The sequence below is a fragment of the Microcaecilia unicolor genome, chromosome 3, assembly GCF_901765095.1.
Source record: "Microcaecilia unicolor chromosome 3, aMicUni1.1, whole genome shotgun sequence".
Classification (NCBI taxonomy): Eukaryota; Metazoa; Chordata; class Amphibia; order Gymnophiona; family Siphonopidae; genus Microcaecilia; species Microcaecilia unicolor.
The window spans coordinates 238,795,993-238,821,693 of record NC_044033.1 but is presented as its reverse complement, the minus strand read 5'-3'; the positions used below and the strand labels follow the sequence as shown (position 1 = coordinate 238,821,693).

Below are 25,701 nucleotides of genomic sequence, written 5' to 3'. Positions count from 1 at the left end.
AAACATAACATTTCCCTGCACAGCTATCAGATCAATCTGGAGAATACAGCACACTCACACAGAAGCAGTGCTTAATCTGCCACCTGACAAACCTTGCACTGAACTCAGAGCACTCACAAACATCATACCTTTTCCACAGACACAGCCTAAGAATTTCTTTCTCCAAATAACAGATTCACCTTCAATTTCCCCTTAATCCCCCTTTAAATTCTAGCACAGTTCTTTCCCTGACACCCTTATAGTTTCTTTCACTTAGTATAACTACCAGCAGAAATCACAGTCTCCCACACTTCTACCAGTCTCTCTCAACATGAGTCTCAACTGTTTTTCCCTATTCTAACAAGAGTAGGCAGCCATGTGTCCCCTTAATACCTTAGCCTACAGACTCTCATTCCACAAAACTGTAACTCACTTTTTATCTCTTGGAACCCAGTTCTATCTCTGAAACACCCTTCACACTCACCTCAGCTCACTTTCAATATCAAAGTACCCTTTTTCAATGTCACTCATAAAATATATACTTTTATTTCTTACATTTCACATACTCAGCAAACGTTTTTCTCTCCCAGTCATTCCCTGCTCTCGTCTTCAGTTCACTCAGCAGTCTCCCTGGCAATTCACCCCCCCCCTAGAGGAACATCTGACATCACTCAACCAATCAGCTTGTCAGAGAACGACAGGTTTTTTTCTCTGATCTGTTTAGAATCTTGGCTGCTCTCCCTCCCCCATAGAAGTTACTGCAAAACTTCCTATATAGAGAGTTTCAAAGTCAATTACATAGTAACATAGTAGATGACGGCAGAAAAAGACCTGCACGGTCCATCCAGTCTGCCTAACAAGATAACTCATATTTGCTGCTTTTTGTGTATACCCTACTTTGATTTGTACCTGTGCTCTTCAGGGCACAGACCGTATAAGTCTGCCCAGCACTATCCTCACCTCCCAACCATCAGCCCTGCCTCCCAACCACCGGCTCTAGTACAGACCGTACAAGTCTGTCCAGCACTATCCCCGCCTCCCAACCACCAGTCCCGCTGCCCACCACCGGCTCTGGCACAGACCGTACAAGTCTGTCCAGCACTATCCCTGCCTCCCAACCACCAGCCCCGCCTCCCGATCCTGACTAAGCTCCTGAGGATCCATTCCTTCGGCACAGGATTCCTTTATGCTTATCCCACGCATGTTTGAATTCCGTTACTGTTTTCATTTCCACCACCTCCCGCGGGAGGGCATTCCAAGCATCCACTACTCTCTCCGTGAAAAAATACTTCCTGACATTTTTCTTGAGTCTGCCCCCCTTCAATCTCATTTCATGTCCTCTCGTTCTACCACCTTCCCATCTCCGGAAAAGGTTCGTTTGCGGATTAATACCTTTCAAATATTTGAACGTCTGTATCATATAACCCCTGTTTCTCCTTTCCTCCAGAGTACACATGTTTAGTTCAGCAAGTCTCTCCTCATACGTCTTGTAACGCAAATCCCATACCATTCTCGTAGCTTTTCTTTGCACCGCTTCAATTCTTTTTACATCCTTAGCAAGATACGGCCTCCAAAACTGAACACAATACTCCAGGTGGGGCCTCACCAACGACTTATACAGGGGCATCAACACCCCCTTTCTTCTGCTGGTCACACCTCTCTCTATACAGCCTAACAACCTTCTAGCTACGGCCACCGCCTTGTCACACTGTTTCGTCGCCTTCAAATCCTCAGATACTATCACCCCAAGATCCCTTTTTCCGCCCGTACCTATCAGACTCTCCTCGCCTAACACAAGTCTCCCGTGGATTTCTATTCCCTAAGTGCATCACTTTGCATTTCTTCGCATTGAATTTTAATTGCCAAACCTTATACCATTCTTCTAGCTTCCTCAGATCTTTTTTCATGTTTTCCACTCCCTCCCGGGTGTCCACTCTGTTACAGATCTTAGTATCATCCGCAAATAGGCAAACTTTACCTTCTAACCCTTCGGCAATGTCACTCACAAATATAGTGAACAGAATCGGCCCCAGTACCGATCCATGAGGCATTCCACTACTCACCTTTCCTTCCTCCGAGCGAATTCCATTCACCACCACCCTCTGGCGTCTGTCCGTCAAACAGTTCCTAATCCAGTTCACCACTTCAGGTCCTATCTTCAGCCCCTCCAGTTTATTTAAGAGCCTCCTGTGGGGAACCGTGTTAAAAGCTTTGCTGAAATCTAAGTAGATTACGTCCATAGCTCGTCCCTGATTCAATTCTCCTGTCACCCAATCAAAGAACTCAATGAGATTCGTTTGGCACGATTTCCCTTTGGTAAAACCATGTTGTCTCGGATCTTGCAACTTATTGGCTTCCAGAAAATTCACTATCCTTTCCTTCAGCATCGCTTCCATTACTTTTCCAATAACTGAAGTGAGGCTTACCGGCCTGTAGTTTCCAGCTTCTTCCCTATCACCACTTTTGTGAAGAGGGACTACCTCCGCCGTTCTCCAATCCCTCGGAACCTTTCCCGTCTGCAAGGATATATTAAACAAATCTTTAAGAGGACCCGCCAAAACCTCTCTGAGCTCCCTCAATATCCTGGGGTGGATCCCGTCCGGGTCCCATGGCTTTGTCCACCTTTACCTTTTCAAGTTGTTGATACACACTTTCTTCCGTGAACGGTGCTGTATCCACTTCATTCTCAATTGTATTATTTCCAGTCCATCGTGGTCCTTCTCCAGGATTTTCCTCTGTGAAAACAGAACAAAAGTATCTATTTAGCAAATTTGCTTTTTCTTCATCATTTTCCACATAGCAGTTCGCAGTATCTTTAGTCTCACAATTCCCTTTTTAGTCATTCTCCTTTCACTAATATACCTGAAGAAATTTTTGTCACCCCTCCTTACATTTCTAGCCATTTGTTCTTCCGCTTGCGCTTTTGCCAGTCGTAGCTCTCTCTTGGCTTCTTTCATTTTCATCCGGTAATCCTCCATGTGTTCCTTTTCTTGAGTTTTTCTGTATTTCTGGAACGCCAACTCTTTAGCCTTTATTTTCTCAACCACTTGCTTGGAGAACCATATCGGTTTCCTTTTTCTCTTGCTTTTATTTACTTTCCTTACATAAAGGTTTGTGGCCCTATTTATAGCTTCTTTCAGCCTGGACCACTGTCCTTCCACTTCTCGTATTTCCTCCCAGCCCATCATCTCCTTCCTCAGGTATTCCCCCATTTTACTAAAGTCAGCATGCTTGAAATCCAGGACTTTGAGTTTTGAGTGGCCGCTCTCCACTTTAGCTGTCATATCAAACTAAACCGTTTGATGGTCACTGTTGCCCAGGTGGGCACCCACTCGGATATTTGACATGCTATCCCCATTTGTGAGCACTAGATCCAGTGTCGCTCCCTCCCTCGTGGGTTCCATCACCATTTGTCTGAGCAAAACACTTTGGAAAGCATCCACGATCCCTCTACTTCTTTCCGATTCCGCAGAGGGAACCTTCCAATCTACATCCGGCAGACTGAAATCTCCCAACAACAGCACCTCTCTCTTGCTTCCCAACTTTTGAATATCCGCGATCAGATCTTTATCTAATTCCTCCAATTGTGTTGGAGGTCTGTAGACAACACCCATGTGGACAGAGGTTCTATCATCTCTTTTTAAGGTGATCCATATCGCTTCTTCCTTTCCCCAGGTCCCTGTCATTTCAGTCGCAGTGATATCATTCCTCACATACAGAGCTACTCCACCACCTTTACGACCCTCTCTATCCTTCCTAAATAGATTATAGCCTGGTATGTTTGCATCCCATTCATGGGAACCATTTAGCCATGTCTCTGTGATTGCAACAACATCCAAGTCTGCCTCCAGCATCAGGGCCTGAAGGTCATGAATTTTATTGCTTAGACTGCGAGCATTTGTGGTCATCGCTTTCCATCTATATTTCCTGGTATGCGTTTCAACAATAGTGATTTGGGGGTTTCTTTTCTCTTTGGGTACCTTCATATCTTTTTGTTCCACTTTTATTATTTTTTCTTTGGCTTCTGTTCTGTTTTCAAGAACATCACAGTGCTGTAATGGAGTAAAAGAATTTTGTAGTGGTAATACTTGTGAGGTCTGATGTTTTCTTGTCACATAATGAAGTCTGCCTGAGCCTACAGTGATCCATCTATTTTTAGGTGGTTTTATCCTTTTTTTTAACCTGACTTGTACCCAAAACAGCAAGGAACATTTTATTATCCCATTTACAGCATCAAACTCATGGTGTACTGCTTATGGATCCTTTTTTTTAACCTGACTTGTACCCAAAACAGCAAGGAACATTTTATTATCCCATTTACAGCATCAAACTCATGGTGTACTGCTTATGGATTTTCAGCTGAACAAGCAACTGACATACTGAAAGATTCCACTACATTTGCTGCATCAGATGTCCTTGCCACCTTGATAGATTTGTTTACGCTAGTGTCTATTATCATTACAGCTGACTTTGGTTCAGGATCTAAAATGAGAAGAAATCTTACAGGCCGATGACTCTAACCTGAACGTCAAGTGTGACTGCAGAACTCATGATCTGTTGTGACATTCATGCAGCAGAAAGAGGAACGGGCGTAGGTGGAAAAACAGAGTAACATTGTTTGGCAACATGGTGGCCACAGATGTTTTGGTGAAAAATAGAACAAGATAACTCCTCAGGAAGATGACTTACCTGCTTATTTTCAAAAGAGAAAAACGCCTATAGTGCGACCTAAAACGGGAGATAGACGTTTATCTCACAAAAACGATTAAATCAGTATAATGGAATCAAACTTTCAGTGCGTCCGTTTCGCTCGTAGGCTCAGATACAAACGCCCAAATAAGGGGCATGTTGGGGGCGTGTTAAGGCCGGTGTTACAAGGTGGTCATCTACAACGTATAACGGATAGCGAAATGATTTTGGGTGGGCGGGAACATGGGCGTCATTGCTTAGACCCGAAATAAAAGCGACCAGAGCAAGGGGGAAATCGTCTTTAGACCCATTAGCGATTGTGTGGAGTTAGAGAGTGGCGAGATCAGTGTTGGGAGAGCTGAATTGTTGGTTGCAGAGAAAGCTGAGTGTGTGGAGTACCTGTTACGTTCGTCTGTCTGCCCTAGTCGGAATGTTGTCACCTTCACCTGCCTCTTTTGTGTCTTACCTTTTGACCTTTCCCTCCTCCTCCTCCTCCTCCTCCTTGCTCTATCTGTCCATCCCCCTTCCCTTCCCCTCCCCCTATCCCTCTCCATTCACTGTTCCCATGTGTATATTGTATTGCCTGACCTCTGTTTGTCTCTGTGTTCCCTGTACTGTTTGGCGAGTGACTGGCCAGAGGTTGTGTTCGGAGTGAGATTCTGTGTGCTGCTGTTGTTTCAGTACTACTACTAATACTTGCACTGGTGGGGAAATGGATGCACTAAATTCACTGGCGGCTTCCATGTTAGAGGAAGAAACCACACACCGCAGGAGGTATTCACGGCCCCGAGTGTTCAGGCCCCGCACCACCTTCCTACAACTCACTGACCAGCAGTGTCTGACAAGGTTCAGGTTTGATAAGGCGACCATTGTGCAGCTTTGTGAGCAGCTGAAACTCCTCCTTCAGCCCCAGACCCATAGGAATAACCCCATCCCTGCCCACCTCAAAATCACTGCCTCTCTCTCTGTCCTGGCCACTGGGAGTTTTCAATCTGTATTAGCTGCTGACACAGGGCTCACCCAGGCTTCTATTTCACACTGTCTGACCCAGTTGCTGGATACCTTTCTAACTCACACCTCTCACTACATCACTTTCCCCACCACCCCCCAGGCCCTGCACAACAACATGGCCGCCTTCTATGCTGTTGCTAGATTCCCTTCAGTCATAGGTGTGATTAACTGCACACACGTCCCACTCAGACCCCCCCCCCCCCCCCGGCCACACGAAGCCACCTACAGAAACAGGAAGGCATTTCATTCGATGAACATGCAAGTTGTGTGTGATGCCCAGTGGGAGATATTAGACTTTCCCCGTCCCCTCCCCCGTCCCCTCTTACCCCTCCCACGGACTTGCTTTGCAGCTGGTGGTGCAGGGGAAGTCTGTTCAGACTCCTCCGATGGGCTACTCCCACTGTCCTCCACACAGCAGCCTGTGGCTTCGGCTGCGCTGTGGAAATCTGGCCACCTTGTTGGCTGTAGCCTGGCCACAGGACCCAGAATGGAAGCTGGTTTGGTGGGTTCTGCACTAGTGGCTGCGGAGGCGCCCAATCTCAAGGCCCACCTCTTAGCTGGTGGTGGTTGCTGCCCACTGGAGGAGGAAGTGGATGGCAGGTCTTGTTGCACCACCACCACTGGAGTAGGTGCTGTGACCTGAGGGCGCAGGCCTTCAATGCTGTGCTGCAGCTATTGGAGTTCCTGGAGCACCTCCTGGTGGGCTTGGCGCTGCGCCTGGAGCAGTTCCTGGTGGGCTTGGCGCTGCACCTGGAGCAGTTCCTGGTGGGCTTGGCGCTGCGCCTGCAGTGCTTCCCGCTGCAGCTCTAATTTTTGCTGCCGGTACTCCTCCAAGCGCACATTGTGCCGCACCAAATCAGTGGCCAGCCGCAGGAGTTGCCTCCTTTGGCTGGAGGGCCTCTGGCGAGGAGCTGGCCCCTTATATGCATCCTCCACATCAGAAAACTCAACCGGTGGTGGAGGTGCCGCCTCTGCCGGTGGTGCTGGTGGAGGTTGGGCCTCTAGTGCTGGTTCTGCTGCTGCAGGTGGTGGAGGTAGAGGCTGGACTGGTGCAGGTGGTGGTGTTAGAGGCTGGACTGCTGCAGGCGGTGGAGGTTGAGGCTGTCCTGCTGGTGTAGGCCTTTGTTGTGATTGGAGGCCACTAGGGCCAGCCTCATCAGAGTCATCACCTGTATAGCACAAGGGTGAGGAAGTGTGTTGGTGAAAATAACCCACTTTTGTCTTTCAGCATTCATCTACATAGCCCCACACTTGATGACACTGCAAAGAGATGGTGAGGAGGAATGGGTTTGAGACCCATGTGAATGACAGCCCCGCAGGCAGCTGGGTACAGCTGGTGGACGGACAGCCAAGACAAGGACACCGCTTACAACTTTGTGGACCCGGACAAGCTGTTTGTTGTATATTAGTTAAAGCGAAGGACATTTGAGCATGTCTTGTGTTACTACAGACTTGGTACACTGCCTAGAACAGCTTAATGACCCCGATTACAGACTCCTTAAGTTGCATGCATGTGGCCCACACTAACTAGAGCACAAAGGTGACAGAAGGAAATAGGCACAGTTTGGTGATGATGGGAAAATAGGAGGGAGTAGGGAAGGAAGAGCCCCAAAGTTGTGCCACAGTAGTAACCTACACACACCCATAGGATAGGAGCCAAGTGTAAAGTATTATTGGGGGTGCTAAGCCCAGTGCAAATAAGCCCTCCCTGGACACCTACATGATATTTCCTCAATATTGGGGTGCTCAAACACCCACTGAGTCTGTTCCTATGACACACATTAATACTACCACTACTCAGAGACCTTACACTGGAATTAAGCTGCACACACAGGACAAGTAAGAGGGAAGCCAATGACTATGGTAGGAATAGAGTCAGTAGGCAGGCGGCAGACAAGAGAGTAATCCAGGTACAGGCTAAAGTCAGTAGGCAGGCGGCAGGCAAGAGAGTAATCCAGGTACAGGCGAAAGTCAGTAGGCAGGTGGCAGACAAGATAGTAATCCACATGCAGGTGAAAGTCAGTAGGCAGGCGGCAGGCAGAAGGGTAATCCAGGTACAGGCAAAGTCAGCAATGAGGGACCAGTAGATAAGAAGCAGACTACAGAGTTAGAAACACCTACCAAAGTAGAAGCCGAAGCATGGAGTCTAGGGAGACCTCAGCTGATAAAGTGCTGGCGTCTGACATCAGCAGGGAGAAGGGGCACAGCCATAGGACAAGAGCAGGGTAAGGAGGAACCAGAAGACTAATAGGAGAGAAGCAAGGGAAGCCAGGCAGAGAGAGAGAGCAGAAACAGGTGCATGGAAGCAAAGCAATTAAGGAGCCTGCAACCACCGCTCTCTGTACAAACCCAGAGAGGACTATACACACATGGCTCAGGCAGTACCAGTCAAGTGTGCGTGTCGACAGGACCCCGCGCAGCCCGAGGACGCCACTTGCGTTGAGGTAGGGGACATGACAGCTATACGTTTCCAAACAATATCAATTAGACATTTCAGGCAGTCTGATGCCACTTTGCTTTCTGTCCTACCTGAGGACTCTTTGCTACATCCCACAAATTTCTGGATTCATCTACTGTTGATGACATTGAAGGAACAATTATTTCTTACCTGATAATTTTCTTTCCTTTTGTCACAACAGATGAATCCAGAATTTTGCCCTCTTTTTCTCTATTTGCCTGGGAGGGGGCAAACTGTCATTGTTTAAAGTTCAATCTTCAGTTCTGTGAGAAAGGAGAAATTTTGCTATACTAATTACCTTTGGCTTTGTTATGAGGCACACTGACTGAATAAGGAGCATCCTGTCCTATAAGAAGGAGTTCAGTTTTGTTGTCCTCTATCTCCACCTGCTAGTAGATGGTCAAAACTCACAAATGTCTGGATTTATCAGCTGTTCACAGAAAAGGGCTTTTATAAAATTACCCCATTATCCTATATAATAATTCTCACCTCCAACGTTCTGAGGCTGCCTGGAACCATGATTTCCAGCCAGAGCTGCTCAGGAAAGTGGAGTAGATAAAAGTGGTGTCATTCCTGAAGTGCCACTGATTGGCTGCTATGACATGCTGCAGGACGTTCAATAGACAGGACTGGAAGTAAACAAAGCAAGTCTATGGTAAGCAAGGAAGCCCATTGGTTAATCTCTGATTCCACTCCCCAAAGCAGCTGTCATTCCTATACACTCAAAAAAAAAAAAAGGAAACCTTGGAGCTGCTTCTCATTGCCGTTTTTACAGCTGTTTCCACTGGACAGAAGGAGGGGGAGACACATATATCCTGCAACTGGGAGGGGGGACCCTGCAACTGGGAAAAAAGGAGGAAGGGATGGAGGGGGGACCCTGCAACTGGGAAAAAGGGAGGATGGGAGGAGGGGGGGACCCTGCAACTGGGAGGAAGGAAGGAAGGGAGGCAGGGGGGACACCCCTGCAAATGGGAGACATACCGGGGGGGGGGACGACCCTGGAACTGGGAGAGAGGGGGGACCCTGGCACATACTCTCATTCTCACACACACACACGCACCCAGTCTCACTCTCTCTCTGTCACACACACACTCGCACATTCACACTCTCTCAAACATACACACTCCAAGGAAAACCTTGCTAGCACCCGTTTCCTTTAAAACAGAAACGGGCCTTTTTTACTAGTATGTTATATAAAAGTTCATATAATGACAAAAATTATTCACTTGTACAAGACATATGTGTAGGTATGTTTAAGATAATAGTTCAAGCATAGTGTGGGCAGAGTCCATTGCTCATGTGCAGTGCCTTCCTGTCCTATGTGCGAGTGCTGTAATATAACTAGAAGAATACAACTCTTGGGGAGGAGGGTATGTGAGAATATGTGTCCTGCTATCCTTGGGTCACAACTGCTACTAGTGAAAAACTTTGCTTTTTCCAAGGACAAGCAGGGTATCCATTCTCACATGTGGGAATCGCTAGCTACCAGGCTCACTGGAAACATCTGCATAAACGACAAGTCCAAGAAAAACAGCAAAGCTAGACCAGGAAAGAAGGAAACAAATGAGGGATCTCAAACACATTTTTATTGAAGTATAGCCCTATTTGGTCAAGTTTGAGCACTATCCTTCATCAGGGGTCATCAAACTCTTCAATAGTTGCCCAATTGAGCACCTATCCACCCTTATTTATTTATTTGTCCTTGAGATAGTCTAAATCCCTGGTTACTTACTACATATGTATTAATTTGCTTCTTGAAGTTATTGCATTTTGTGTTATATTCTGTACATTATTGTTTTTATTCACTTTATTGGTTTGTTTGTAAGCCACATTGAAGTTGAGTCTATTTGGGCTAATGTGGGGTATAAATGTCATAAATAAATAAATAAGTCCATATATTTATTTTTATTTTGCTCACACCTTTTTCAGTAGTAGCACAATAAACACTGAACAGGACCCTGACCAGGAGTCAGACCTAGACATCTTAGACTGAAAGTAGGGGATAAAATGCCATCTCATATATCTTCCCTTAAGGTATTGGGAGAGATCCTATAAGAGGACGGGGTAGGGCAGAAACTATTCAACCATGTGAACGCCCCCTCACAATTTTGCACTATGGCAGTTTACTGCATAATTATAGAATAGGGTATAGGCACTATACTGCCCTGTATGTGAATAAGTAAACACTGACCCATATGGATGGCAATATTCTATAAATTTACATGTGCAAGCAGTTTGCAAATTAAGATATCCTGCTTTATTGCAGGGGATACCACATTGCCATATTATGGATACACTGCAGGACTCACTGATAATACAGTCACATTGGTAAGACAAAAGATAGGAGTGATAGGAGAGATTAAGGCCCCAGTGCTCAAATGTCACCATTAAATACTGTAGCTGCTGTTGAACAGTGACCAGTGCTCAAAGGAAATTGCATGGAAAATCTGAAAGTGGCTCAGTTGGGAAAGCACCTAGCACATGTGCAGAACAGTCTCAAAGAGTCCATGTTCTGCGCATTCCCAGGAAACATTTTGTCTCGCTGCTCCTTCCCTGTAGTGCTCATCTTACTTGCTTTCCCACTGGCAGCCCCCCCCCCCCCCCCCCCGATTGATTTTGCCAGCATCCTTGGGAATCTCCTCCTTGCTTAGCCCCCCCCCCCCCCCCCCCCCCCGCCCAGCTAAAGTCATAGGGGCTTTCCGTAGCTGATAAGATGTCTGCTTTTGTTTCTCCGCCTATCTAAGATGTTTTCTGCTCTCCAACACTGTTTTGCTCCTCCTGCTATTGAAAAATGCAAGCAGACTGCTCACAATGACAGCTCCAGACTAGCACATTAAAGGTAGGCTGTCCATTCTGTGCATCACACAGAATGTTCACTATAATACTAATGAGCTTGTTGTAATACATTTTCATAGGATTTTCAGTAGCTGCTACGGCAAACGGTTAATGCCCTGCAAAACCTCTGTGCATTAGACGCTACATATCATTTGCTTTACACAGATCTAAAGCAAACGTTGTAACCATGGTAAGCTTTGTGCATCGGCCTCATAGTGTGGATGGTGAATCAGGTTTGGCACAAGGGCAGAGAGGTACAATAAACCCTGAACAGGACAGTGCTGCCTAACACTGATCAGGAATCAGAACTGGACATTACATATTGTTAAACCAGGAGTGAATGTACACAGCCAAGCACCACCACCAAAGGAAGACTCATAAGGGCCCATTTCAACTACTTCAATATTGTGTCTCATCCTATCTGATCAATCTATTAAGCATCTATCTTGAGCTAATGGCACTGTATTAAACAGAGCCGGTGCTAGGTTTTCTGGCACCCTCCTGCAGCCTATTAGTCGGTTCCCCCAACCCATCCAGGGGTGAGATTATTATTATTATTATTTGTTACATTTGTACCCCACATTTTCCCACCTTTTTGCAGGCTCAATGTGGCTTACATAGTACCATGAGGCGTTAGTCGCCTTCGATGATGAAACAAATACAAGGTGATGTTATAATCCAAGAAGTTTGTGTGTTACAGACACTATAGGAGAATCGTAAAAAGAAAAGTTAATCAGTGTTCATTCAGATGTTATAATCAATAAGTTCATGTATTACAGGCACTTTAGGAGAATGGTATGGAAGAAAAGTTGTTCAGTGTTCATTACAGCTTTGGATTTATTGTGTTGCTGGGTTTAAGGCACTTAAGTTGGGTCATTAGGGTATGCCTTTTCGAACAGGATGGTCTTTAGTGATTTACGGAAGCTAAAGTGATCGTGGATTGTTTTTAGAGTTTTTGGGAGTCCATTCCATAGTTGTGTACTTATGTAGGAGAAGCCGGATGCATAGGTTGTTTTGTATTTCACATATAACAGGCAATAGTGTGTAAAGTGTTTAGGCAGCATGTTTGCACCTCCATGCCAATATTCTATAACTTACTTGTGTATGTTGCATATAAGCGGTAGGTGCTTATCCAGCTCATTTTCGAAAGTGATTGCCGGCCATAAATCGGGAGGTGGCCGGCGATCTCGTAAAAGCGGCCAAATCAGTATAATCGAAAGCCGTTTTTTCAACCTCATCGCCGCTTTCCCGTCTCGGAGCCGGCGAAAGGTCAGGGGGCATGTCGGCGGCGTAGCAAAGGCGGGACATGGGCATGGCGTAGCGAAGGCGGGACATGGGCATGGTTACGAGATGGCCGCTTTTAGCTAATAATGGAAAAAATAAAAGCAGGAAAGACGAGCATTTCGCTGCTTTTACTTGGTCCATTTCACGACCAAGCCTCAAAAAGGTGCCCAAACTACCCAGATGACCACCGGAGGGAATCGGGGATCACCTCCCCTTACTCCCCCAGTGGTCACCAACCCCCTCCCACCCAAAAAAATCCATTTCAAACATGTTTTTGTGACCCTCTATGTCAGCCTCAAATGTCATACCCAGCTCCATGACAGCAGTATGCAGGTCCCTGGAGCAGTTTTTAATGGGTGCAGTGCACTTCAGGCAGACAGACCCAGGTCCATCCCCCCGCTACCTGTTACACTTGTGGTGGTAAGTGTTGAGCCCTCCAACCCCCCCCCCCCAAACCCACTGTACCCACATGTAGGTGCTCCCTTCACCCAGAAGGGCTATGGTAATGGTGTAGAGTTGTAGGGAGTGGGTTTGGGGGGGATTTGGGGGGCTCAGCACCCAAGGTAACGGAGCTATGCACCTGGAAGGTATTTATATATTTTTAAAAAATTTTGGAAGTGCCCCCTAGGGTGCCCAGTTGGTGTCCTGGCATGTGAGGGGGACCAGTGCACTACAAATACTGGCTCCTCCCATGACCAAATGCCTTGGATTTAGCCGGGGTTGAGATGGCCACTTTTAGTTTCCATTATGGCTGAAAAACAAAAGCGGCCATCTCAAACCCAGCTAAATGCAAGGCATTTGGCCGGTGCCAACTGTATTATCAAAACAAAAGATGGCCAGCCATCTTTTTCGATAATATGGTTCCGGCCAGCTGTTGCGGCGCCGCCAAAATAGATTGCCAGCAATCTATTTCGCCAGCGCCGTTCGATTATGCCCCTCTATGTTACATGGAGGGGCATAATTGAACGGCGCCAGCCATCTATATGGCTGGCACCGTGAAGAACTGTCCCGAACCGTATTATCGAAAAAGATGGCCAGCCATCTTTCGTTTCGATAATACGGTTGGGGCTGGCCAAATGCCTTGGATTTGGCCGGGTTTGAGATGGCCTGCATCGGTTTTCACCGATAATGGAAATCGATGCTGGCCATCTCAGACCAGGCCAAATCCAAGGCATTTGGCCGTGGGAGGGGCCAGCATTCGTAGTGCACTGGCCCCCCTGACATGCCAGGACACCAACTGGGCAACCTAGGGGGCACTGCAGTGGACTTCTGAAATTGCTCCCAGGTACATAGCTCCCTTCCCTTAGGTACTGAGCCCCCCAAATACCCCCCCCCAAAACCCACTCCCCACCACTGTACACCACTACCATAGCCCTTATGGGTAAAGGGGGACACCTACATGTGGGTACAGTGGGTTTTGGGTGGGTTTTGGAGGGCTCCTATTTACCACCAGAAGTGTAATAGGTAGAGGGGAGATGGGCCTGGGTCCGCCTGCCTGAAGTGCACTGCAGTACCCCCTAAAACTGCTCCAGGGACCTGCATACTGCTGGCATGGAGCTGGGTCTGACATTTAAGGCTGGCATAGAGGCTGTCAGAAATTGTTTCATTTTTTTTTAGGGTGGTAGGGGGTTGGTGATCACGGGGGGAATACGGGGAAGTGATCCCCGATTCCCTCCGGTGGTCATCTGGTCAGTTCGGGCACCTTATTGTGGCTTGGTCCAAAAAATAAATGGACCAAGTGAAGCCGGCAAAATGCTCGTCAGGGCCGGCTATCTTTTTTCCAATATCGGGCGAAGTCGGCCATCTGATAACCATGCCCCCGCACCGCCTTCGCTATGCCTCCGACACACACCCTCACACTTTCGCCAGCTCCGCAACGGACTGCAGTTGAAGCTGGCCAAAATTGGCTTTCGATTATACTGATTTGGCTTGACTTGAGAGATCGCCGGCCATCTCCCGATTTGTGTTGGAAGATGGCCGGCAATCTCTTTTGAAAATGAGAGCAATTCTATATCTGTTCACCTATATCTAGGCATCTGTTCCATAAAGGAAAGTCACTGCCTACTTTTCTTTACAGAATACTAATGTAACATGTCAAATATGCAGGTAATAGGCCATTTCTGCACATAAAGCACTGCTTTACCTATGTAAATGCCTTTTAAAACCCACAGGATTTGCGCCAAAAATCAAATCAGAAGCCAAGACAGACTTTGATTATTCCCTTGGAAAAATTGCTTAGAAAGAATACACTTGCTGCTTTCTGAAAATAACTTTTCCTCCAGAAATTACCTGCGTGTCTACGATCTCTTCTCACTTGTTCCTAAGTAACATTTAGGGGGATATTCTAAAAAGGGCAGCCAAAGTTGCATGTGATCTGAGTTGCATGTGCAATTAAATTGGTTAATGAGCTAATTACCACCAATTATTGGGTGCTAACAGTCAATTATGGGCATTAATTCACAACTTTTTAGATTTCTACCTGCATCTCATTAAGTACTACTCTATAGATCTTTATAATGCACATATTTTATGGCACACCACTCATAAGGGGTGTGGCCATGAGATGGGCTCGGGTGGGTCAGGAGCATAAAAATGCACAGTATTGCAGAATTCCTGGGATCCAAACCCAACTTGGGCGCTGGAATTTACACCAGGTTTCAGCAGGGTAACTGCGGTGCTCAAAGTAAGGTACAAGATCCCCAATTAAGCAATATTCTATAAGGGGAGCACATCCTTTATAAAGTAGCACTCAGTAATGATTTTTCTCACCATCCAAATTTGGCTTCCATTTACTGAATCCACCCCTTAGTATGTATTAACAAAAGCAGAGACAGACTGAGCAGTAATCAAACTCTGACACCTGTGGGGGTAATTTTATACATTTCTGTAGGCAAAACAGTTTTTCTGACATAAATTGGATATACAACTGCAATGGACATTTTTACAAACCAGCAACTCTAACTATTATCCCTTTGTATTTTTATGTAGAGTCTCTTCATACTGAACTAGGTAAGTTTCTCTTCTCAAGTATGTCACACTGCTGCTTAAAGATTTTCTGAACTCTGATGGTTGTCTTTCTCTGTTTGATTTCAGAGTATAGAAGATGCTGTAGCTATGCAGGTAACAGTCTGAAAATCTCACCTACACAATATGAATTTCCTCTTCTATGTAACTGTTGTCAGTGTGCTGTCTCAATACAGCCTTGTACATAAGAACATAAGCACTGCCATACTGGGAGAGACCAAAGGTCCATCAAGCCCAGCATCCTGTTTCCTACAGTGGCCAATCCAGATCACAAGTACCTGGGAAGATACCAAAAAAGCAAAACCGATTTTACGCTGCTTATCCTAGAAATAAGCAGTGGATTTCCCAAGTCCATCTTAATAATGGCTTATAGACTTTTCTTTTAGAAAATTATTCAAACTTTTTTAAAACCCTGTTAAGCTAATTGCTTTTTCCACATTCTCTGGCAACGAATTCCAGAGTTTAATTACATGTTGAGTGAATAAATATCTTTTTCGGGGTTTGTTTTAAATGCATTACTTATCAGCTTCATAGCATGCCCCCTAGTCCTAGGATTTTTGGAAAGAGTAAACAAGCAATTCACGTCTATCCATTCCACTCCACTCAGTATTTTATAGATCTCTGTGGTATCTCTCCTCAGCCATTTCTTCTCCAAGCTGAAGATCCCTAACCTCTTTATCATTTCCTCATAGGGAAGTCATCTCATCCCCTTTATCATTTTTGTTGTCCTTCTCTCTAACTTTTCTAATTTTGCTATAACTATTTTGAGATGTAGTCACCAGAACTGCACACAGTATTCGATGTCGGGTCGCACCATGGAGTGATACAAAAGCAATATAACATGCCCATTTTTGTTTTCCATTCCTTTCCTAAGAATTCCTAACATTTTATTTACTTTCATAGCAGCCACTGCATACTGAGCAGAGGGTTTCAACGTATCATCAGTGATGACACATAGATCCTTTTTGTGGGTGGTGACTCATAAAGTGAAACCTTGCATCACGTATCTATAGTTTGAATTCCTCTTTCCCGCATGCATCACATTGCACTTGCTCACATTAAATGTCTTCTGCCATTTAGATGTCCAGTCTCCCCATCTTGTAAGATCCTCTTGCAATTTTACAACTTTGAATAACTTTGTATCATCAGCAAATTTTATTACTTCACAAGTTATTCCCATCTTTAGATCATTTATAAATATGTTAAAAAGCAACGGTCCCAGCGCAAACCCCTGGGGAACTCCATTGTCCATTGACAATACTGACCATTTAACCCTACTTTATATTCTACCTTTTAACCAGTTTTTAATCCACAATAGGACATTACCTCTATCTCAAGAGTGGAATGGAACGGGTAGACATGATTCGCATGTTTAGTTTTTCCAAAAATACTAGGACTAGGGGTCTCACAATGAAGCTACAAAGTGGTAAATTTAAAATGAATCAGAGAAAATATTTCTTCACTCAACTTGTAATTAAACTCTGGAATTCATTGCCAGAGAATGTATTAAAAGCAGTGAGCTTAGCAGGATTTAAAAATGGTTTGGATAACTTCCTAAAAGAAAAGTCCATAAGCCATTATTAAAATGACTTGGGGAAAATCCACTGCTTATTTCTAGGATAAGCAGCATAAAATGTATTGTACTGTTTTGGGATCTTGCCAGGTACTTGTGACCTAGATTGGCCACTGTTGGAAACAAGATGCTGGGCTTGATGGACCTTCCATCTGTCCCAGTATGGCAATACTTATGTACTTATATTTCCTCCTATGTAATTTCATTGAGTGTCCCCTGGTCTTTGTACATTTTGAAAGAGTGAAAAATTGATTCACTTCTACCCGTCGTTCTACACCACTCAGGATTTTGAAGACCTCAATCATATCTCCCCTCATCCGTCCCTTTTCCAAGCTGAAGAGCCCCAACCTCTTTAGCCTTTCCTCATATGGGAGGAGTTCCATCCCCTTTATCATTTTGGTCGCTCTTTTCTAATTCCACTATATCTTTTTTGAGATACAGCAACTAGAATTGAACGCAATACTCATGGTATTCTTGGTCTTATTTTGCATCACTTTCTAATAATTCCCAGCATCTTGTTTGATTTATTTTTGTTTCTGCCACCACATACAGGGGAAGAATGTATTGTCTACAATAACACCTAGATCTTTTTCTTGAGTGCTGACTTCTAAGGTGAACCCTAGCATCAGGTAACTATGATTTGGATTATTCTTCCAAATATGCACCACTTTGCATCTGCCAATTTTTATACCCAATCTTCCAGTGTTGTAAGGTCTTCCTGCAATTTTTCACTATCCACATGTGTTTCAACAACTTTGAATAGTTTTGTGTCATCTGTAAATTTAATCACCTCACTCGTTCCGATTTCCTGGATCATTTATAAATATATTAAATAGCACCAATCCCAGTACAGATCCCTATGGTACTCCACTATTTACCCTTCTCCATTGAGAAAAATGGACATTTATCCCTACCCTCTTTCTTCTCTCCAATAAACAATTCCTAATCCACAAAAGGACATCACCTCCTATCCCATGACCTTTTTAATTTCCTCAGGAATCTCTCATAGGAAACTTTGTCAAAAGCTTACTGAAAATCTAGATACACTACATCAACTGGCTGACATTTAACCACATGGTTATTCACACCTTCAAAGAAATGGTGAGGCATGACTTCCCTTGGCTAAATCAATGCTGACTCTGTCCCATTAAACCATGTTTGTCTACATGTTCCATAATTTTATTCTTTATAATAGTTTCCACTATTTTGCCCGGCACTGTATTCAGGCTTACCAGATTCAAAAACTGAAAGGGAAATGGAATTGATATATTGCCTTTCTGTGGTATTTTGGAACTACATTCAAACTGGTTTACATAATATATACAGGTAATTATTTGTACCTAGGGCAATGGAGGGTTAAGTGAGTTGCCCAGAGTCACAAGGAGCTACAGTGTGAATCAAACTCAGTTCAGCAGGATTGAAATCTACTGCACTAACCACTAGGCTACTCCTCCACCCCACTCATTCTTTGTCAAAAATCCCACATTCAGACCTGTGAGGTGATGTCAAAAATCACAGACTAGCAGGCAAACACAGCAAAGGCGACACCAAAGATGATGCAGAACAAAACAACTTTTTTAAGCTCCAGAAGATTTAACGGTTTCTAGAGAAAACATCCAGTGATACACATGGTTCAAGTTATAATCACGCTTATAATGCAAAAATTTCTTTGTCATTTGTTTCTTTGGGCACTCCTTAAAATTTTCAATAGATGCCAAAGTGTAAGGATAATAGTCATCAAAAATCTCCCCACAAAGAAGTTTTATGCTTTCTAATTTCATCATCTAATGTTGCCTTTTCATTCAATAAAGCCTTTTTATTTTGTCGATGATGAGGGGTATTAAATCCAAAAGAGCAACTATTTAGAATCTTATTCCATTTATGAACAAAATCCTAGTCATCTTGGAATTGCTGACCACGGGGGATATGTTTAAGTCTGTAGTATTGAATCAGAAAGGCACCATTGACTTCCAGCTTAGCTAGTGTATTTTTCTGGGTGTATTTATCCCTCCCAACATGGTGCTCCACCCACCAATACCTAGGAAGAAATAAATCACCCAAGGCTACATCAGTTTGCTCTTTATTAGATACCTTATCAAGTATTTGTACAATTAGCAGATCAGTGGTATCTCACTGGGAGTACAGAACATTGCTATACAGAAGTACTGCTATATCTGAGACTCCAAAGAATATATATCCAATCAAATACTTTTATTTATTATTCTCCAAGTATATGTAAAATGAATTGCTTATGGGAGTATTTATGAGAAAGCAATAGGATTACTTGCCAATTGATTGGTTTCTCATGGGAGTGCAGCCCTGCTTGCACAAAGGTGCTGGCTGTGACTGTCTCACTCCAAAGAAATAGGAAGTACAATCACTTATATACGCTTATTAACATAACAGGTCATTCTGACAATAATCCAATTTATTGAATATATGCTAATGTAATAGTTAACACTGATTGGCTATGGTAATGAGTTGATTAGTATTTACTGGAAAAGCTAACAATAGACCAGCTCTTACTGGAACATGTGGAGGGGCATAATCGAAAGGTCGTCCAAGTACGCATTAGGATGTCCTTACGAAAACGTCCAAAATCAGGCATGTATAATCGAAAAGTAGTATGAGCGTTTTTCGATAATCGATTATCCCTGTAGCAAAACGACCAAATGAGGAGCGCATAAGCGTGACTAAATTGGGCGCCCTAACACATTCGATTATCGCAGGTGCAAACGACCAAATCAGAAAGTGTGTAAAAGAATGTACAATGTACATAGGTGTACCGCAAGTACAGTACATGCTGTTCTGGACATCCAGGTACGAGAAAATATGAGGAACATTTATACGCGTCAACTACAGAAAGATCATGCTGCTCCACCGATATATTCCTCATATGTGCCCTATATGACCCCTCCCCACCTGCAGCTCCGTCTGAGCCATCTCCCTCCCCTCGGCCATCTCCATCCCCTGAGGCAGCTCCATCGCCTGGGCCACCTCCATTCCCTGAGGCAGCTCCATCGCCTGGGCCACCTCCATCCCCTGGGCCATCAACTGGATCCCCTGAGCCACTTCCAGCCCTTGGCCCAGCGGCAGTTCTGCGCCTCCTGCAGCACCTGGTAGATGGCCAGAACCAGGTACTGCAGGAGCTACGAATCATTAGGCAGGGTAATGAGCAGCTGCAGGGTCCACTTATGGTGGAAACGCACCATTTCCAATTGGCTAGCAGATTGCATTTCCTTCACTTACGCCCAGGCTGGGCTGGCTCTTGAGGGTCATGTCACGGCTCATAATATTAGAGCCATGGCAGCGTCTGTGGCCCACTTGAAGTCAGCCACTATTGAAGAGATTTGTAAGGCTGCGACGTGGTCATCTGTCCACACATTCACATCTCATTACTACGTGCAGCTCCACCCCCCTAGGCCCATGTTTATTCTGTTCCAGGCTACACTCTCAGTTAGTTGGATAAGTTGTTAAGTCAATCTCAGTTATGTCCTCGCTGTTGCAAGGCCCAATTGACCATGTTTGTTGTTTTGAGTGAGCCTGGGGGCTAGGGATACCCCATCAGTGAGAACAAGCAGCCTGCTTGTCCTCGGAGAAAGCGAATGCTACATACCTGTAGAAGGTATTCTCCGAGGACAGCAGGCTGACTGTTCTCACATACCCGCCCACCTCCCCTTTGGAGTTGTGTCTTCCCTTGTCTTTGTCTTACTATATACGGGACTGACGAACACGAGCCGGTTTGGGCGGGAAGACGGTTGCGCATGCGCGGTGCGCATGGGCGCACGAGGGCTAGCAAAGGCCTTTGCTAGTGAAGATTCCGATTGGAGGGGCTGCCGTGGACGTCACCCATCAGTGAGAACAATCAGCCTGCTGTCCTCGGAGAATACCTTCTACAGGTATGTAGCATTCGCTATATGTGAAACTTGTCAAATACATTTCCTGAATTCAGGGAAATAGTCTGCAAATGGTCTGGAACTGAACCTTGGACTTCTATAATTGGACAATACACTGTTCTTACAGTGCATGGCTTCAACAATTTAATAATGGTCTTTAGGAAGCCATCCAGACCCTTTTTAAACCCCACTAAGCTAACTGCCTTTACCACATTCTCTGGCAACAAATTCCAGAGTTTAATTACACATTGAGTGAAGAAATATTTTCTCTGATTCGTATTAAATTTACTACTTTGTAGCTTCATCGCATGCCCCCTAGTCCTAGTATTTTTGGAAACAGTAAACAAACAATTCATGTCTGCCTGTTCAACTCCACTCGTTATTTTATAGACCTGTATCATATGTCCCCTCTGCCGTCTCTTCTCCAAGCTGAAGAGCCCTAGCCACTTTAGCCTTTCCTCATAGGGAAGTCGTCCCATACCCTCTATCATTTTCATTGCCCTTCTCTGTACCTTTTCTAATTCCACTATCCATCTTTTTTGAGATGCGACGACCAGAATTGAACACAATATTCGAGGCGCGGTCGCACCATGGAGCGCTACAAAGGTATTATAACAGCCTCATTTTTGTTTTTCATTCCTTTCCAAATAATACCTAACGTTCTATTTGCTTTCTTATCCGCAGCAGTACACTGAGTAGAAGGTTTCAACATATCATCAACAACGACACCTAGATCCCTTTCTTGGTCCATGACTCCTAACGTGGAACCTTGCACAAAGAAAAATTGTGTTCACTTACCACAGAAATGACCTCTTCTCTCAGAACTGATTAACTAAAGAAAATACATATTGATAGAAGTGTATATATTTAAAAAGATAGGCATGAAAGTCCTGGTATATAATAATCATGGTCAACTTATGTGTACACATCATATAGAGGAACATGATAAAATGACGTAATATCATAAAAATGCAAAAAAAATTAAAATAAAAAATGTATGACAAAAAGGGGGAGGGAGTGCAGAGCAAACAATAGGAAAAAAGTAAAAAAAACAAAAATATGAAAAAGGCACTAAAATATCACTAACATTGTGATACTAAAGATAAAACAACAATGCAAACTAAAACAAATTGGTTAAAAAAGAATAAACATAAATCTGCTACAAAAAATTATGAAATATCAGAGCTTTACATAGTAACATAGTAACATAGTAGATGACGGCAGAAAAAGACCTGCATGGTCCATCTAGTCTGCCCAAGATAAACTCATATCTTGAATTTGTACCTGTCTTTTTCAGGGCACAGACCGTATAAGTCTGCCCAGCAGTATTTCCCCGCCTCCCAACCACCAGTCCCGTTTCCCATCACCGGCTCTGGTACAGACCGTATAAGTCTGCCCTCCCCTATCCTAGCCTCCCAACCACCAACCCCTCTTCCCCCCACCTGCTCCGCCACCCAATTTCAGCTAAGCTTCTGAGGATCCATTCCTGCTGCACAGGATTCCTTTATGCATATCCCACGCATGTTTGAATTCAGTTACCGTTTTCATCTCCACCACCTCCCGCGGGAGGGCATTCCAAGCATCCACCACCCTCTCCGTGAAAAAATACTTCCTGACATCTTTTTTGAGTCTGCCCCCCTTCAATCTCATTTCATGTCCTCTCGTTCTACCGCCTTCCCATCTCCGGAAAAGATTTTTTTGCGGATTAATACCTTTCAAGTATTTGAATGTCTGTATCATATCACCCCTGTTCCTCCTTTCCTCCAGGGTATACATGTTCAGGTCAGCAAGTCTTTGGTCATACGTCTTGGAACGCAAATCCCATACCATTCTCGTAGCTTTTCTTTGCACCGCTTCCATTTTTTTAACATCCTTCGCAAGGTACGGCCTGCAAAACTGAACACAATACTCCAGGTGGGGCCTCACCAATGACTTGTACAGGGGCATCAACACTTCCTTTCTTCTGCTGATCACACCTCTCTCTATACAGCCTAGCAACCTTATCGCTACGGCCACCGCCCTGTCACACTGTTTCGTCGCCTTCAGATCCTCGGATACTATCACCCCAAGATCCCTCTCCCCCTCAGTACCTATCAGACTCTCCCCGCCTAACACATACGTCTCTCGTGGGTTTCTACTCCCTAAATGCATCACTTTGCATTTCTTCGCATTGAATTTTAATTGCCAAACCTCAGACCATTCTTCTAGCTTCCTCAGATCCCTTTTCATGCTTTCCACTCCCTCCCGGGCGTCCACTCTGTTGCAAATCTTAGTATCATCTGCAAATAGGCAAACTTTACCTTCTAACCCTTCGGCAATGTCACTCACAAATATATTGAACAGAATCGGCCCCAGCACCGATCCCTGAGGCACTCCGCTACTCACCTTTCCCTCCTCCGAGCGAACTCCATTTACCACCACCCTCTGTCGTCTGTCCGTCAACCAGTTCCTAATCCAGTTCACCACTTCGGGACCTATCTTCAGCCCATCTAGTTTATTTAAGAGCCTCCTGTGAGGAACCGTGTCAAAAGCTTTGCTAAAATCTAAGTAGATTACGTCTATAGCACGTCGATGATTCAATTCTCCAGTTACCCAATCAAAGAATTCAATGAGATTCATTTGGCACGATTTCCCTCTGGTAAAACCATGTTGTCTCGGATCTTGCAGCTTGTTGGCTTCTAGGAAATTCATTATCCTTTCCTTCAGCATGGCTTCCATTACTTTTCCAATAACCGAAGTGAGGCTTACCGGCCTGTAGTTTCCAGCTTCTTCCCTATCACCACTTTTGTGAAGAGGTACCACCTCCGCCGTTCTCCAGTCCCTCGGAACCTCTCCAGTCTCCAAGGATTTATTAAACAAATCTTTAAGAGGACCCGCCAGGACCTCTCTGAGCTCCCTCAATATTCTGGGGTGGATCCCGTCCGGTCCCATGGCTTTGTCCACCTTTAGCTTTCCAAGTTGTTGATACACACTCTCTTCCGTGAACGGTGCTATATCCATTCCATTCTCAGGTGTACTTTTGCCAGTCCCTCGCGGTCCTTCTCCACGATTTTCTTCAGTGAAAACCGAACAAAAGTATCTATTTAGTAAATTGGCTTTTTCTTCATCATTATCTACATAGCGGTTCGCTGTATCTTTTAGTCTCACAATTCCCTTTTTTGTCCTTCTTCTTTCACTAATATACCTGAAGAAATTTTTGTCTCCCCTCCTTACATTTCTAGCCATTTGTTCTTCCGCTTGCGCCTTCGCCAGACGTACCTCTCTCTTGGCTTCTTTCAGTTTCATCCGGTATTCCTCCCCGTGTTCCTCTTCTTGAGGTTTTCTATATTTCTGGAATGCCAACTCTTTAGCCTTTATTTTCTCAGCCACTTGCTTGGAGAACCATATCGGTTTCCTTTTCCTCTTGCTTTTATTTACTCTCCTTACATAAAGGTCTGTGGCCCTATTTATTACTTCTTTCAGCCTGGACCACTGCCCTTCCACTTCATGTTCGTCCTCCCAGCCCATCATCTCCTTCCTCAGGTATTCCCCCATTTTACTAAAGTCAGCACGTTTGAAATCCAGGACTTTGAGTTTAGAGTGGCCACCCTCCACTTCAGCTGTTATATCAAACCAAACCATTTGATGGTCACTGTTTCCCAGATGTGCACACACTCGCACATTTGACACACTATCCCCATTTGTGAGCACCAGATCCAGCACCGCTCCCACCCTCGTGGGTTCCGTCACCATCTGTCTGAGCAGAGCACTTTGGAAAGCATCCACGATCTCTCTACTTCTTTCCGATTTGGCAGACTGAACCTTCCAATCTACATCCGGCAGATTGAAATCTCCCATCAACAGAACCTCTTTTTTCTTTCCTAATTTTTGAATATCTATATACTATTGTATATTTCCAATCCTCAGACTTCGTTACCCTCTCTATTCTCTCTGATACACTCCTTCTCTGCAATATCGGGTTACAAAATTAATCAAACCAAAACTGAAGTACTCCCACTTAATATTCATGCAGTTCCTAGTTAAATCCAGCCCTTCAATCTTATCTGGTCCTCAAAAAAATCAGATATCCCGGCATCGACCTTCACTACACAGCACAAGATACCGTCAAACATAATGGTGAAAATATACTTAAATTTCTTAAAGAACTTTTAGTAAAATGGCACCCCCTTCACATCTCCTGGTGGGGCACAATTGAGACCATCAAAATGATGATTTCCCCAAAAATAAACTTCATTTTGAGCATGATCCCAATGTTATTTCAAACTTCATTTTATAAACAGATAGAAAAACTTCTGGTTTATTTTCTTTGGAAATCCAAAATGCCTAGAATATCATTAAAAAATAACTTAAGGCTCCAAAAGACAAATTTGGGCTAATGTTTCCTGACTTCTTATTATATCACAAAGCTTTCATTACACAGCAAGGTTGCTATTGGTTTATTACTGAAGAAGATTATTTACCAATCTGGCTCCAGTTGGAACAACTCATAGTTTCACCAATACCATTACATCTAACTATTTACACGATGCATACCTCATCTGAAGTAGACAACCCTATTTTTCATAATACTAAAACTTGTCTAATTAACCTAGACAAAACATTAGTATCCCCAATTCCTTCCACCCTACATTTACCTATTTGGAACAATCCCAGATTCCGCATCAACCAAAAAACATTCATATGGAAATCTTGGTTTACTTGCGGAATCTGGACTATTGAGGACCTCTGTACAAAAGTGAGGAACACTTTATTAACATTTCAAGAACTTCATATAAACAAGCACATCCCTACTACTACTACTACTATTTAGCATTTCTATAGCGCTACAAGGCGTACGCAGCGCTGCACAAACATAGAAGAAAGACAGTCCCTGCTCAAAGAGCTTACAATCTAATAGACAAAATAAATAAATAAATAAATAAAGTAAGCAAATCAAATCAATTAATGTGAAC

General features: G+C 44.3%; 1 protein-coding gene across 1 annotated transcript in view; it reads left to right on the top strand.

Annotated features, from left to right (window-relative positions):
• LOC115464474 (vomeronasal type-2 receptor 26-like) overlaps positions 1-25,701 on the top strand; it is a gene marked incomplete at its 3' end in the record, with an annotated part of 80,014 nt that overhangs the window by 18,506 nt on the left and 35,807 nt on the right. Inside the window, exons 2-3 of the mRNA XM_030194850.1 lie at positions 15,245-15,265; positions 15,350-15,376. Of these exons, the coding sequence (XP_030050710.1) occupies positions 15,245-15,265; positions 15,350-15,376 (48 nt within the window). The remainder of the gene's footprint in view (positions 1-15,244; positions 15,266-15,349; positions 15,377-25,701) is intronic.